This window comes from Arachis hypogaea, chromosome 19 (genome assembly GCF_003086295.3).
Source record: "Arachis hypogaea cultivar Tifrunner chromosome 19, arahy.Tifrunner.gnm2.J5K5, whole genome shotgun sequence".
NCBI lineage: Eukaryota > Viridiplantae > Streptophyta > Magnoliopsida > Fabales > Fabaceae > Arachis > Arachis hypogaea.
The window spans coordinates 15,228,499-15,245,847 of NC_092054.1; the positions used below are offsets into that span (position 1 = coordinate 15,228,499).

At 26.1% G+C, this 17,349-nt stretch overlaps 2 protein-coding genes across 2 annotated transcripts; one reads left to right on the forward strand and one right to left on the reverse strand.

Annotated features, from left to right (window-relative positions):
* Positions 1 to 997: 997 nt before the first annotated feature.
* Positions 998 to 3,792, forward strand: LOC112779726 (cytochrome P450 CYP82J17). The gene is made up of 2 exons (XM_025824059.3): positions 998 to 2,649; positions 2,760 to 3,792. The coding sequence occupies exons 1-2, from the start codon at positions 1,708 to 1,710 to the stop codon at positions 3,378 to 3,380; spliced, it is 1,563 nt and encodes a 520-aa protein (XP_025679844.1). The 5' UTR covers positions 998 to 1,707; the 3' UTR covers positions 3,381 to 3,792.
* A 5,874-nt stretch (positions 3,793 to 9,666) lies between these two features.
* LOC112777191 (phenylacetaldehyde oxime monooxygenase CYP71AN24) lies at positions 9,667 to 17,019 on the reverse strand. Its single transcript, XM_025821495.3, has 3 exons — positions 15,706 to 17,019; positions 10,755 to 11,042; positions 9,667 to 10,175 (listed from the first exon to the last, which is right to left on the reverse strand). The coding sequence occupies exons 1-3, from the start codon at positions 16,693 to 16,695 to the stop codon at positions 9,837 to 9,839; spliced, it is 1,617 nt and encodes a 538-aa protein (XP_025677280.1). The 5' UTR covers positions 16,696 to 17,019; the 3' UTR covers positions 9,667 to 9,836.
* Between the last annotated feature and the right edge of the window lie 330 nt (positions 17,020 to 17,349).

Consider the following 17,349-nt stretch of genomic DNA (forward strand, 5'->3'; position numbering starts at 1 on the left):
AGAAGGATCCCTAGCCCTTGATGCTTCTTGATGTATGATAGCTCCTTCTGCTCCACTTTTGCTTCCTCCTTTACGTAGCCTTCCTAGCTACCTTCTGTGATGAGCAGAGACGAGCCATGCCTCTGAGATCTTCTTTCTCTGACTGAAATCTTCTTCTTCCATTTTTGGTATGGAGAAGCTGAGATCTCTTTACCAAATCTTATCATTTGTGGTGAAAATCTCAGCCACAACATACTTTTTGTTTTCTTTTTATTTCTATCATTACAATAGTCTTGTTACTTGCTTATTCTTCTCTTCGGTAGCTTGCCATAGCTTCCATACTTTTTCTGTGAAATGACCGAATGAAGAAGAAAGAAGAAAGAGAAGAGAGATGACTTTGAAATGCTTTTAGTGAAGCTAGAAAAGAAAATGAAATAAATTAATTGTTTCGAAACCCCAAGCCTAGAAGCGTGTAGTACACTTAAGGCAATCACATCATTTTTTCATTTTTTCTTTCCTATTTCCAATGTTTGCATTAAGTGCAATGAAACATAATTTGAAATCCATCCAAAGATGTATATGATATCCATGGAAACATGCATGGATCTCTCGTTCTCATTTTTTCAATTTGGACCAAGCTAGTGGATCTATCCATCAAAGTTGATTTAGGCTAATAAATATCAAATCTGGCCCAACAAGGATAATAATAAATCAGCCATAACAATTTCACACCAAGGCTGAAAAATTTATCCCAATGGGCTTGCTATATTTCGGCCCAACAGCAAAAATCTGCATAGCAAAATTATTTTAATTAGCACATATGGATTAAAACTAAATTAATAATTTTGTAACTAATTATTTTAATAATGTTTGATCATCATCAATTTAAATTAGAGTTTTCCAAACTTATAAAAAAAAATTAGAATAGAGACAAAAAAGATAAAATGACGAGAGAGAAAAAGAAGAAGAAAGAAGCGCGAGAGAGGAGAAAGGGAGAGTTAGACAATAGTAATGAGAGAATCCACTGCTACTACCGCTGGTTGGGTCATTGTAAAGAGAGATTGAGAAAAAGAAGAAAAGAAAAATTGAGATCTGTTTCTCCTCATTTACCTCTGCTTCTACCATCGCTAAAATTATCGCCGCTGTTTTTCAAAACTGTCACTAAAAAAGGGAAAGAATATGATTCCAAGCTTCTTCAAACCAAAAAAAAAAATATCGCTTATTCCAAACTTTTTTAAAATGGAATGAAACACCAATTTCTTTGACCAATTCTCTCTCGACGTCTAGGACCTATTTTAGGACTTTCCCTCAACTGCATTCTCCACTCCTCGCTCGAATTCTGCCAACAAAACCACCGTCATCGTCAACACCCGCATCGACTGGATGGAGACACCTGAGGCAAGGAAGTGAATGTCAAAATCGAAGAAAAAAGGGTGCTCCAGATTAGCGACAAGAGGAGTAAGAAGAAGGAAAAAATGAATGAAAGTATGTGGTCTCATAAAAATGAAGATAGAGTTAGTGAAGTGAAGGTAAAATAATCAAAAAATAATTTAAAAAATTTAAATAAAAAAAGTTAGAAATAATTTAGACCAAAATAATACTTATCTCCAAATTACAATTATAAAATTAAACCATGGTTTCCCACGAGACCAATATATAAGGAACAGGACACTTCTCAAAATCTTACGATCCAATCTTCAATCTTACACATAACTTAGACCACAAATAATGGATTTCCTTTCTCTTCCAACAGTAATGCTTGTAGCTTCAGCCTTGGTCCTTCTCTATAACATATGGAGGATTATGAACAAATCAAGTGAGAAGCAATTGCAAGCACCAGAACTACCTGGTGCATTCCCATTAATAGGTCACCTCCATTTACTAGGAACCAAAACTCCACTCGCAAGAACCTTCGCTTCTTTCTCCGATAAGTACGGTCCCATATTCCGAATCCGTCTGGGATCATACCCTGCTATTGTGATCTCTAACAAAGATGGAATCAAAGAATGTTTCACCATAAATGACAAAGCTCTTGCCTCGCGCCCCAAGTCTAGCCAGGGTGTATACATTGGCTATAACTACGCCGCTGTTGGGTTCGCTCCTTATGGCTCCCTCTGGACAAAACAGAGGAAGCTAGCTATGCTTGAACTACTCTCCTCTCGCCGCGTTGAATTATTGAGGTATGTATATGAATCCGAGATTGATACTTTGATCAAGGATTTGTTATTGTATACTGCAGGAAATTCGCCGGCTAAAGTTGTTGTCATTAGTGAATGGTTGGAACGGTTGACTTTTAATATAGTGACAAAGATTATAGCTGGAAAGAGATATTTTAGTTACTTGCAAGATGTGGATGATGTTGAAGCACAAAGAGTTGTGAAGCTCATAAGAGAAGTCATGCATTTATCTGAAGGGGGTTTGGTTCCTTCGGATGTGATTCCTCTAGTTCGATGGTTTGGCATAGAAGGGAAAGTTCTTAAATCCATGAAAAGAATTGCAAAAGATTTGGACACACTTTTTGGAAGCTGGGTTGAAGAGCATAAAATGAAGGGCAATATGGTAAATAGCTCAAGCGAGAAACAAGATTTTATTGATGTTATGCTTTCCATGGTTGAAGATGATCCTGATTCTGGCCATACACGTGACACTATCATTAAAGCTCAAATTATGGTAACCATATTGATAATTATGATAATAATTATGCTCAAGATTATTCATGTATCACAATGAATGTAACAAAATAAGTCAAAATTATATAATTTTTTTTTTCTTCAATGCAGAATCAGATATTGGCAGGGACAGACACAACATCCTCAACAATGATATGGATGGTAGCTTTATTGTTGAAGGACAAACAAATTTTGAGGCGCGCACAAGAGGAAATTGATGTGCATGTGGGTAGGGAAAGAAAAGTAGAGGCATCTGATATGAAAAATCTTGTTTATTTACAAGCAATTTTCAAAGAAACTCTAAGGTTATATCCGAGTGGACCTCTATTATTACCCCATGAAGCAAGAGAAGATTGTTACATTAACGGGTATTACGTGCCAAAAGGGACACGTGTCTTCGGAAATGTGTGGAAGCTACATAGAGATCCAAGTATTTGGTCAGAGCCAGAGAAGTTTTCACCAGAGAGGTTTATTAATGGGAATGGAGAAGTTGATGAAGATCACCACTTTGAATACCTTCCATTTGGGTTAGGTAGAAGAGTTTGCCCTGGAGCCTCTTTGGCAACACAAGTGAGCCTCATCACACTTGCACGTTTCCTTCAAGCATTTGACTTCGATTCTCCCATGGATGAACCTCTTGACATGAGAGAAGGCTTGGGTCTAACCTTGCCCAAGTTGACTCCAGTCAAAGTTTACCTCACCCCACGAGTATCCTATGAACTCTATCCCTGAAGCAGTATCTTTAGTTTTATCTAATAAAAATAAAACGAAATATTAAAATTACTCAAGAGGGATTATGTTGCTATAGAATTATTTATGTAAGAAAAATTTTAAATTTATCCCAAAAAATAGTTTTTCTTTGAAAAGTCAAGTTTTTGGTGTACTGAGAAAATTTTTTCTTCCACATTAATAATTTTGTTAGCAACATAATCTTTCAAGATAATTTTAGTATTTTTGTTAATATACTAATATTTGGGGACGGATACAGAAAAAGTGAGTAGTGGCCTCCACCCCAAAATTTTAAATAATTATACCTATTTATAAAATATATGTTTAAGGAAATAAAAAATATTATGTAATTGAATAATTTTATATGTATTATTTTTTATTATATAATAAATTTATGTCTCAATTATTTAATTTATTTATATTTTTTACTTAACCAATTTAGTATCATACCCTCAATTTTGTATACTTTTCAACTAGTTACTTTTGTATACTCATCTTTATATTTATTTTTAAAAAATTTGTTTGTTCTTTTAATATTAATATATTTAACATTTATATTATTATATAGAATATTCATAATGACTTACGACATAATTATATTTTGGTAATCACATTGAATATCTTAGATGTTCTTTTTTTGTAAAAAATATTTATTTTTTTTCTAAACTTACATCCTTAAAAGAAAAAAAAAGAGCTTACTTTAATTTTTCATCTTACTTATTTAATTTTAACTATCATTTTATTTTAATTTTTGTATCTTGCATATATTCTATAAAGATATTATACCTTTCAAGTAACTAATAATTTATGTTTTTTTTTTATTTTTAAAAGAACTAATGTTAATTAATAAAATATGTAATTATTTTTTAATTAAATACACTATAAATAATTTTTGGTATTTTGTACTTTTATAATGTATTGTTGATATTGTTATCTCTTATATGTAATTATTATATCAAAAATAAAATTACAAAAAAATATAAAATTATTCTTTTCTTTATATATAAATAAAACCAATTCAATAACTACATATTATGTTTACATTATATATATATATATATATATATATATATATATATATATATATAATAAAAATATATAATAAAAATAATTAAAAATTAATTTCAAATTCGACCTCTTTATATTAAAATTTTTAGATACGTCTTTGCTAATATTCATCTTATAACTAAAGTAAACAAAAAATTATGCTTCAAGTGTTCTAAAAAGCATGTTAGCACACATACTATTCATCTACCAATCTAGCACATGCAAACCTTTAAAAATTGTAGTATTGAATGTTCGTTAAATTAAATTAAAAATAATTTTTAATAAATATAATTATTAATAATAATTATATTAATAAAATAATTTTTAAAATTAAAAAATATTAATAAAAATAAATATAAGAAAAAATTTTAATATTTATTAATATATAGAATTATATTAAATTTTTAAATTTTGATAAAAATAAATTAATTAAATTTTTTTTTAAATATTTTCAAAAGCACCATAATATTTAAAAGTTATTGTAAGTATAAATATATTAATTTTTTAATTTACCAAACATAAAATAAAGTGACATGTGCTTTTCAAAAAATACAAAAACAAATACTTCTTTAAAAATCTTTAGAAAACCAAATCTAACTATACGGGTGTTAAATCACCATTTTATACTTAAGAAGTTATGGATAAAAAATAAAAGACGGTAGTAGAAAGTATATCATCAATTATATCGTATATTCGTATATAAAGGTTTTTTATATAGAAAATAATAGATATTAAATTAATCACTACATATTTATATATAAATTAAATATATATTATTTTATATATTTTTAATATAATTTTATATTTTAATATATAATTTATATAAATAACTAATCTAGTAGTAGATTTTTTTAATATGCATAATATGATTTGAAAAAATATACAGCCGAAATATATATAAAAAAAGTAATACCAATATTTTTTTTTTCAGAATGAATTTTCCTAAACACGATTTCATATAGTTCAAGTGCGCAGCTCTATCTGATGCTTGGTTGCGAGTTTCGTTTTGGGCTCTAGAAAAGTTTAGTAGTTCGAATGTATATAGAATAAATTTGGTTTATTTCCAACAAAGTTGGTGGCCCTTCCATCCCAGCGATCCCATCGCAATGGGCGAGAACTTGATCTTGAACGACTAAAGGAATAGTGGCCCCCCTTATCCATCATAATTAAAAGCTCCAATTTCGTATCAAGATCACGGTCGATATTTTCACTATCACCAATATTGTCATTTAGGGAGTAGTTGTATGATCAATTTGATTGTTGAAAAACCAGGTCATGATATATTTTTGAAAAAATAAATTTTTCAGTTGTCAGATACGGATAAATATGACTTTGACTTCGTGCTACAAAATATGTCAATTTATATATTAACTTAAATTAACATTGATAGTTTTTTAATTTTATGTTGTATCAGTCTATCTTACGGCTCTGCATCATTGATGGGTAGTATTTTATTGTCAAATGTTAATGTCGCCCTTAGTGTTCTAAATTGGCAATTATGACCTCAGAGTTGGATTTATCCCAAAAATAGAAAAATGAAAGAGATTTATTTATTTATTTATTTATTATTCTATGCTTTAAAGACTTGTTACTTAAAATGTTTAATTTATTATTTCAACAACAACAACAATATGAAGAAATTTTTAAAAATAACACTTTATATATCATTTTTTAGTTGAGTTATTGGCATACATCATGCATGTAGTATCAAAATATTATATAGAATATTAATATTGACTTATATAATTATATCTTAGTAATCACCTTATGTATTTTAGATGTTCTTTTATTATAAAAAATAGGATAAAATATTTTTTTTTCCTGAAATTTGACTAAAATTTCAAAAATACCTCTAAGTTTTATTTTATATCAATTTTATTTCAAAAATTTTGGATTTGCATCAAATATATATATATATATATTCCTGACGGTTAATTTTTCAAAAAATTTAAGACCAATTTAACAACAATTTTATAAGAACAGTCCTCAATACAAGCAAATCAAGCATAATTTTCATGCATTATTATTAGATTAGTCTTAAATTTTTTTGAAAATTTAGCCGTCGATGGTATATTTGATGTAAATCGAAAACTTTTGGGACAAAATTGAAACAAAATAAAATTTAGGGGTATTTTTAAAACTTTTGCCAAACTTCAAAGACAAAAAGTATACTTTACCCTAATAAAAATATTCATTTTTCTTCTAAACTTACATTCTAAAAAGAAAAAAAAAACTTACTTTAATTTTCCATCTTATTATTTATTTAATTTTAGCTATCATTTTATTTTAATATTTATATCTTTTATACATTCTATAAGAATATTGTGCCTTTTAAATAATTAATAGTTTATGGTCTATTTTTTTTTCTAAAAGAACTAATTTTAATTAATAAAATATGTAATAACTTTTTAACTAAACACATTATAAATTTAATATTTTATAATTTTATAATATATTATTGTCTTATTGATATTATTATCTTTTTATGTAATGAATTATTATATCAAAAATAAAATTACGAACAAATTATAAGGTTATTATTTTCTTTGTATATGGATAAAACCAATTTAATAATTATATATTATATTTAAATTATTTTTATATAATAAAAAAGTAATTAAAAATTAATATAAAATTTAGCCTCTCCATATTAAAATGTTTAAATCCGTCCTTGCTAATATTAATCTTATAATTAAAGTAAACAAAAAAGTATGCTTCAAGTGTTCTAAAAAGCATGCAAACCTTTAGCCCATATGATTCATCTACCAATCTAGGCATCTAGCACATGCAAATAAACCTTTAAAAGCGGTAGTATTAATGTTCGTTAAATTAAATAAAAAATAATTTTTAACAAATACAATTAATAATAATTGTATTGATAAAATAATTTTTAAAATTTAAAATATTAATAAAAATAAATATAAAAGTATATTTTAATATTTATTAATATAGAAAATTATATTAAATTTTTAAATTTTAATAAAAATAAATTAATTTTAAATATTTTTATTAAGTATTTTTAAAAGTCATAATATTTAAAAGTTATTGTAAATATAAATACATTATCTTTTTAATTTATCAAATATAAAATAAAATGATATGTGCTTTTCAAAAAAATACAAAAACAAATACTTCTTTAAAAACCTTTAGAAAACCAAATCTAACTATACGGGTGTTAAATGCACCATTTTATACTTAAGAAGTTATTGATAAAAAATAAAAGAAGGTAGTAGAAAGTTTATCAATTATATCATATATTCCTATATAAAGGTTTTTTATATAGAAAATAATAGATATTAAATTAATTACTATATATTTATAGATAAATTAAATATATATTATTTTATATATTTTTAATATATATTTTATATTTTAATATATATTTTACACGAATAATTGATTTAGTAGTGAATTTTTTTAATATACATAATATAATTTGAAAAATATACAGCAGAAATATATATAAAAAAAATTAATACAAATATTTTTTAAAATGAATTTTTTAAGAAAATTACTCAGATAAAGATGTCAAAAATGTCTTTTTTTTTAAAGATATTTTTTAATAATTAAAATTTAATATATATAACCGATTAAACTGTGTTATTTTTATTAAAATTAGATCGAATAAATCAATTTAGTCAAAAAATCAATAAATTAAATTTTAAATCGGGCTAAATTAATATTTTTTTATATAAAAAATGACTATAATATTCCTATTATAAAAAATAACTAAAATACTTCTATTATATATATTAATTTTGAAATCCTAAATCCTAATCCTAAAACTTTGAATATTGTAGTCAAAATTAATATATATTTTACACGAATAATTGATTTAGTAGTGAATTTTTTTAATATACATAATATAATTTGAAAAAATATACAGCTGAAATATATATAAAAAAAGCAATACAAATATTTTTTTAAATGAATTTTTTTAAGGGAACTATTTAAATAAAGATGTCAAAAACGTCTTTTTTTTTTTAAATATTTTTTAATAATTAAAATTCAATATATATAACCGATTAAACTGTATTATTTTTATTAAAATTAGATCGAACAAATCAATTTAGTTGAAAAATCAATAAATTAAATTTTGAACCAAGCTAAATTAATATTTTTTTATATAAAAAATGACTATAATATTTCTATTATAAAAAATAACTAAAATATTTTTATTATATATATTAATTTTAAAATTCTAAATTGTAACCTTATAACAGCAAAGAAGTAAAAGACTAAAATTTAAAATTTTTAAAATTAATATATATAATAAAAAAATTTTAGTCATTTTTTATAATATAAATATTATAATCATTTTTTATAAAAAAATAATATTAATTTAAACTAATTTAAAATTTAATTCACTAATTTTTAATTAAATTAATTTATCTAATCTAATTTTAATAAAAATAATAAATTTAATCGATTATATATATTAAATTTTAATTATTAAAAAATATTTAAAAAATATTTAAAAAAAAAGGTTTTAGACGTCTTTATCATCTTTTCGCCTTCCTAAACATGATTTCATATGGTTCAAGTGCTCAACTCTATTTGATGCTTGGTTGCGAGTTTCTTTTTTGGATCTCTCTTGTATTATTTTATTTGGGTAGTTGTATGATCAATTTGGATGTTGAAAAACCAGGTGATGATATATTTTTGAAAAAATAATTTTCGCAGTTGTCAGATACGGATAATATGACTTTGACTTCGTGCTAGAAAAATTTATACTGATATAATTTTTTAAATTTTATGTCGTATCAGTCTATCTTACGGCTCTTCATCATTGATGAGTAGTATTTTATTGTCAACTGTTAATGTCACCCTTGGTGTTCTAAAAATGACCTCACAGTTGGATTTATCCCAAAAATAGAAAAATGAAAGAGATTTATTTATTTATTTATTATTCTATGCTTTAAAGACTTATTACTTAAAATGTTTAATTTATTATTTCAACAACAACAACAACAAAAATTAAAATATTTATGAAGAAATTTTAAAAAATAACACTTTATATACCATTTTTTAGTTGAGTTATTGGCATACATACATCATGTATGTAGTATCAAAATATTATTTTATCAGAGGAAGTTGATAACTGATATACATAACTCAATATTATTTTCATGCAACATCCATCATTATTATTTATGGGTTATGTTACGTGTACACCAAAATCAATCACTAAAGTCAGTCATTAGTATAAAATACATATTAAAATATAAATACACATTAAAAATAAATTAAATCACACATATATTTATACACAAATACATTGGTAACTGATTTTAGTGACAAATAGCATTTTTCATTAACTATTATTTTTCTTAATACGCTATACATCACAATAAAGCAAAGATAACACGGAAACAACATTAGCTAATATAATGACTTTAATAGATTAATTAATTAAGCTCTAACATGTGCTATTGGTTTAAGGTGAAGAGGCACTTTCTTCGAGACAACGAGTCCATATTCCTCACTCATATCAATGTCATGACCTGATGAAACATTTTCTGGAAGCTTCCAATCGAACCAATAGAGAAGGCTAGCAAGAACATACTCAACAATAGCAACCCCAAAGAACACTCCAGGACAACCCCTTCTCCCATATCCAAATGGAAGGAACTCAAACCATTGATCACCATTGAAATCAATTTCACTTTTCTCAAATCTCTCAGGCATGAACTCCTCAGGCCTTTCCCACAATTTTGGATCCCTTTGAATTGCCCATGCATTAGTTAGTACCTATATGTTGTACCAATACAAATACACAATTATATTAAATATGATAAATTAAACCTATACCACAAATTTAATAAAATAAGGGATAAATAAAGTATGTTTTTTTACTTCAAGTTTGCTAAAACTTTTAAAACATATTCTTAAGTTTTAATTCATTTTAATTTTATCTCAAAAATTTTCAATTTGTATCAAATTATATCCTTGTCAACTAAATTTTTAAAAAATATAAAATCAATTCATTAACAAAGAATTATCTTTAATATAAGGAAGCCAAACACAAATTTTTAGTAAAAATTTTTTGTTGTCAAACATTATTGTTAGATTAGTCCTAAACTTTAAATTTAATGTAGAAGTATATTTGATATAAATTAAAATTTTTTTAAACAAAATTGAAATAAATTAAAATTTAAAGATATTTTTTAAAATAATAAATTTTAAAGATAAAAATATATTTTATTATAAAATAAATATGCAGATATGATAGAAAATAATATTCATGAAGATAGTTATACTTATATTTATAAAATTAATAAAAGTTAAAAAGAAAATGTGTAGAGAATGAATAATTAGGTTAGGTGGTACCATTGTTTTTGCTGGAATATCGAATCCATTGAGTTTGACATGAGCCATTGTCTCTCGTGGAGGCAAAACGGTGCAAGGTGGGTGCAACCGTAGAGTCTCCTTCACTACACACTTGAAGTATTGCATTTGGTTGATGTGGTTTTCTTCCACTTTTGATGAATTGTTACATCTCACAACCCTTCTCACTTCTTCTTGAATTTTCTTCATAATTTCTGGATTTTGCACAAGTCTTGTCATTGCCCATTCTATAGTTGCTGAAGTTGTGTCCGTGCCCGCTACAAACATGTCCTGCAATAATTCATCAATTTATTATATATTATTAATTTTATAATCAAAATATATTATCTGACACTCTTTATTTATAATTGAATCATTTTTTTCTAAAATTAACAAGCTAAGTTTCGTCCCTCTATCTCTATCTTTAACCTTATTTTATATTACGAAATTAAATTAGCTAATCAAATACATATAAAACACAAAATAAAAATATGTAAAATAATATATATAGTGTATAATTTAAAGTAAAAATTTACATGCAGTATTTTTATGTAAAATTAATACTTGAGAATCATTAGATAATTTGATAAATTTTATTAAATTATTAGATATATACTCATTTTGGTCCTCAAAGAATTTCAGACTGGACGTAGTCCCTAACTAAAATTAATTACTTGATTGGTCCCTAACAATTAACTCCGTCAGTCACTTAGGTCCTTTACTCCGTTAATTCTAACGGAGGACAAAATAGTCCCTGACAACTCTAACAGGGGATAAAATGGTCCCTGATCTCCTCTGTTCGGAAATGACACTGTTCTCTCTCAATTTCCATCATATATCGCATAACACTAACAGTCTAACACTGTAACTTCAAACTACACAATGCACACTCTATAAATTTAATGTTCACAAGAAAAAAAGATCCTCAACTTATTCTCAACCAATTCATATTCAAGAAACTAATGCCTATGTCTCTCAACTAGTTGTCGTTTTCGATGGATCCCATGAATTCAGACAGCAAGTCTAATTTGTTAAGACTCGTCATCGTCGTTGCCATCTCCCTCCTCCTCTGCCCTAACATCTCCATGACCACATTGTCCACCACTTCGATTGCTTCCTTTAACTTCTTCTTCGAACCAATGTTCAGTAATCGCTTCAGTTTTCATATGAGCGGCAACGGCGACATTGCTCATTGTAATAGCTTGGATGCGAGGTCGAAGCTATCTGCCAACTTGGACTCCGGAAAAGCAAGAATGAAGCACTCGGTGTCTATTTTAAATGAGAATTTGCATATGATGTCGAAGGAGAATCTTCTCATGATGTCCTAATGTCCAACAATCTATATTGCTTACCGGAGAGTGGAGAAAGGCGTGCCCTTAGAGTAGTTGTGAAACTTGGTCTTGAGGATGTCGTGGATGTTGTTCAGGTTGGAGGTGATGTTATCAAAGACGTGGAAGTGGATGCTTTTGGTGGGTGAAGTACAGAGGAGGCGGATGTACCAGTCACAAAGATTTAGGAAGTGTGTGTGGTCCATGACATGTTGAGGTAGGTGCGACATGTGTGACAATTACACCATGCCTTAATCTTGGAGCTAAAGAGGAGGAAGGAAAAGATGAAAAAGAAGACTGTGAAGGTGAAGAAGGAGAGTATGAATGTTAGGGTTATGCAAGATATGATAAAAATTGTGGAAGAATAGTGTCGTTTTCGAATAAAGGGGTCAGGGATCATTTTGTCCTTTGTTAAAGTTGTCAGAGATCATTTTGTCTTATGTTAGAATTTTCAGGGACCATTTTGTCTTCCGTTAGAGTTTACGGAGCCAAGGACCTAAGTGATTGACGGAATTAATTGTTAGGGACTAATCGAGTAATTAATTTTACTTGGAGACTAAAATGTCTGATTTAAAATTCTTTAAAGACCAAAATGGATATATACTCAAATTATTATTTAACGATTTTTCACCGGCTGCATGAGAATTTTTACTATAATTTAATGATTAATTTTCAGAGTATGTTTGATTTTTGGATTTAAAATCACTGTTTAAATATTTAGTACGTATTGGCTATAATTTATTTACAAGAACATTTTGTAATTTTACTAAGAAAAAGAAGGGTTAAAAGTTTATCCAATGTAACATATCACATTGTTTGAAAAAATATTTGGTTCCATAATTTGCTTTGTAAAAAATAAGAAAAAAAGAAATTTGTATATTATTAATATATATATTTAATATTATCTATCTGAAAATTATTCGAATAAAAATAGTTTAATTTAACGATTGATGTGGATTTTATATATATATATACAACAAATGAAAAGGAAACCATTGAATAAAATATCAAAATAGTCAACTTCTTCGAAATCGTCAGAAATCATAATATATTTAGAATAGTTACTAGCTATATTATGAGCATGCAATAAACTAATAAGATTTTGAAGATTTTGTGTCTGACCGTTTGCATACGAAATCTGTTACGTTGTCCAGGGGGTTACGTTGAAGTGGAGTATAATAATTAGACACTCAATTCAATTCAATCATTATCAAATCAACATATTATTTATATATTAAAATTAATTATTAAAATTAATTATTAAAATTAATTATTAATATATTTATATATAAATAAATAATTTAATTTATTTTTAATATATATTTATATTTTAATATATATTTTATATTAATAATTAATTTTAATAATTAATTTTAATGTATACATAATATAATGCGTTGAATAATTATATATCAAACAAAATTGACTTCTGGCAGTAGAGGTTATTTAAAAATTATAAAAATAGATGTGGCGTCCTAGTTATTTATGTTAAAGTGATAGATCAAAATCGAAATGCGGTTCTGCAAGAGTGGTAAGACCTGCAGTTGACCCGCTTTGTATGAACTTATCTTCAACATAATATATAAAAATTTAGATATTTAAAAACATTCTCACTTCATATAAAAACTAAACATTCATAATTTAGATACTTACTCGATTAGAAAAAATAATATTTTTTAAATATATGTGTTTAATAAGATATTTAAAATACAATTAGCAAAAAGAAAAATTTATATTCACGTATATATAAAATTAATAATTAAAAATTATTAAATAATAATTTAATTAAATATATAATTTTTTGTCTTTCTTAGCACATAATTAATAAATAGAAGAAATTAAGGCTTAGCTTAAAAAGCCGGATTCTTTTTCTTTTATTTATTTATTAATTTATTTATTAATAAAGTGAAAGATGAGGCATATTATATTGTCGTTCCTTTGTCTGTAAGGCACTAATATGACTCAGTTTCGTAAATATTGGATAAGAGATGAATGATCTGAATGAGATAGTAATATATCCTTTGACCTCATCTGTTGAATTCATGTTATGGGATAATACATATGGGACAAAAACATTACGTACTCTTTCGGTTTCTTACTTTTCTTTTTTTCTTTCTAAGTTTCCCTTTTGATTTTTGTTATTGACAATTTGTTTGTTTGACTGAATTTCTAAAAAAATTATATTTTTTCAAAAATTTCTTTTAAAAAAAAATTATAGAGAAATAAAATAATTTTATATTTAATTCAAAAATTTTTTTATTTATCAATTATATTTAGATATAATAATATAAAAATATTTTAATTTATTTATTATTTGAAAAATATTCTTTTTTAAAAAAAATATATTTAAAAAAATATAAATTATAATTTTTCAAAAAAATATTTTTTTATTTTTTAGTATTTTTATTTTTATTATTAAAAATTTATTAAATATTTTAAAAATTAAAAAAATTAATTTTTTTATTATTTTTTTATCAACTTAATAACACTCAAACAAGTACAATATGTATTTAATTAGTATATTCCAACTTTTTATGCAAAATTTATTATTCAATTATGAGTTATGTTGCTAATTCGTAAAAATATAGAAATCAAATATAAATAAAAGATTGCAAATCTAAATAATGAAAAAAAATATGAACGTAAATATATAAAATATAATAATTTATGTCTCTATTTTTATTACAAGTGTGTGAAAATTATGTAATATATGAACGTAAATCATGGTTAGTCTATGTATAAAAATTAAATTTAATGCATTAATTATTTATTAGTAAGAAATTGTTGGTTTTTTAAAACTTATTTTTACTAATTAATTCTTAGTTACTAAAATTATTTTTTAATTAAACTAAGCTGACCAAAATAAGATAATAAATTAAAGTAATAAGTTAATGAGTTTTCCATTTTATAAACTCTTTACTTTTTTTGTTTATGTGTGACTAATTTTATACATCTCATACTTGCACAACATTAATAATTTTCGTATAAAAATGATAGTTAAAAATTTTATAATTATAACTTATTAGTCAAATATATTAAACAATTTAAAAATTTATATATGATGTCTTTCAATTATATTAGATATATACAAAAAAATCAACCACCATTTTAATTATTAATATAAAATATATTTTAAAATATATAATGACTAATTCAATAATTAATTTTTAGTATTCATATATATATAATAATATTTTTGAAAAATATTAAAAAATTAATAAAATTTATTATTTTTTATCAACGTTAACCAACAATATTTAAAAGCATAAATTAAAAGTATATTAATAGATAAATGGATAACTAAAGAAATTATGTTAATAATTAAAATATTAGCCGAAAACAATAAATTATGGTTCGTCGAATTTTTTATATTTTTTTGCCTTTACATAAAAACTTGGAGGGGTGGGTCACCTTATCGAGTATTGTTGGTTATGAAATTGAAAGATAAAAACTCAGTTACAGTCGATTTCACGTGAAGTTGATAAATAAAAGTCGTAAGATGATTTGATTGATTTGACTAAATTTTTATCTAATGACACCTATTAAGGTGAAGTAGAATACACTTGAGTTCCACCAATTGAAAAGCTAAGAAGGGAGCAGAGAAAAGATAGATAGATAGGGCATACCATGAGAAGTGATTTAATGTCATTGTTGGTAAGCTTATACTCCCCATCAACCATAGCTGCATCTTCTTGAATTCCAAGTAGTACATCCACCAAATCCTTCTTATTATTACTACCATCACCATCACTTTCTTCCTTCTTTGCCATTTTATGCTCTTCAATAACCTTATCAAACAATCCATCCAACGTTCTAAAAGTCTCTCTATACCTCCCAATCTTTCCACTAACCACATCAACCCAACCCAATGCCGGAAAATAATCCCCCACCGTAAACGCCGTCAAATAAATCATCACTCTCCTCGCCAAATCTTGAATCCCACCTTCTTCTCCGTACTTTCTTCCCAACGCGCACTTACAAACTATGTTGTTCGAACTCGAAACCACCATCTCCCCCAAGTTCACCGCTTCCTCGTTTGAACTCGCTCTCACCAACACCCTCACCATCTCTTCAACTTCCTCTTCTCGGATCGCTCTGAATGATTGCACTCTTCTCGTGCTAAGAAGCTGAAGCACGCATATCTTCCTCTTCTGCCTCCAGTCGTCTCCGTAGAGCCCGAACCCGACGTCGGTGGCGCCGTACAACAAGATCTTCGTGGCCGTGTTTTGTGGCCGGTTTGAGAAAACTAGGTCGTAGTTTTTGGCTATCTCTTTTGCAAGTTCGGCGGATGAAACTACCAGAGTTGGGTTGGGTCTTTGACCCAATTGTAGCATCATGATGTCGCCGTAAGTTTTGGAGAGGTTTAGAAGAGAAAGGTGTGGGAGTGTGCCGAGCTGGAGGAGGTTTCTGATGAAGGGTAGTTTTGGTGGTGATGGAGGAAGGTTCATTGAATTGGGTTTGGATTTCTTTGTGTGGTTGAAGACGAAGAAGACGGTGATTGTAAAGAGTAGCCATAGGTGAATGTTGGAAAAAAGGGGTTCTTGGATTTGGTCGTAGATCCAAGTCTTGAAAGCCATAACTGTGATTCTTATTATGTATATCCTTTTGCGAAGCATAGAAGCCCATAACCCACTTGTATATATATATATAGCCACTGGCACTCTGCCCACTCATGTTAGCTCCATTCGTTATCATAAACAGTTACATATATTAAAAGAGACGTGAAAACTCAACTGCTCGACTTGACTTCAGATAAAGCTGATAGGCGACAACTGTTATATGAAAATTTAGTTGAATCATCTAATGATTCTTGTTTATCAACTTCATATAAAATCACCTGTATTTGAGTTTTTATCTAAAAAAAATTATATCATTTAATTTATAATTTATTGATATTCGTGTGATTCTTTTTGTGTAATGTTAATAAATAAAAATTATTACATATATTTTTAGTCTTATTTGGATCAACTTTATTTTTAAATTTGTAGTATATTTCGATGACTTGTGAAGTAGTAAATGTTTTAAAATTTAATCTTTTTATATATATACAAAAATTTAGTCATTATATTAATTATTTAATTTTTATAAAATATATATTAAAAATAAATTAAATAATATATATTTATATATAAATATATGATAATTAATTTTTTGTGTCTATATATTATTAGATTCTATTTATTTTTTAATTAATATTAAACTAATTGGTATGGGTTTCACAATTTTAGAATTAATATCCGAATTAATTAGGATCAAATTTAATAGGGTAA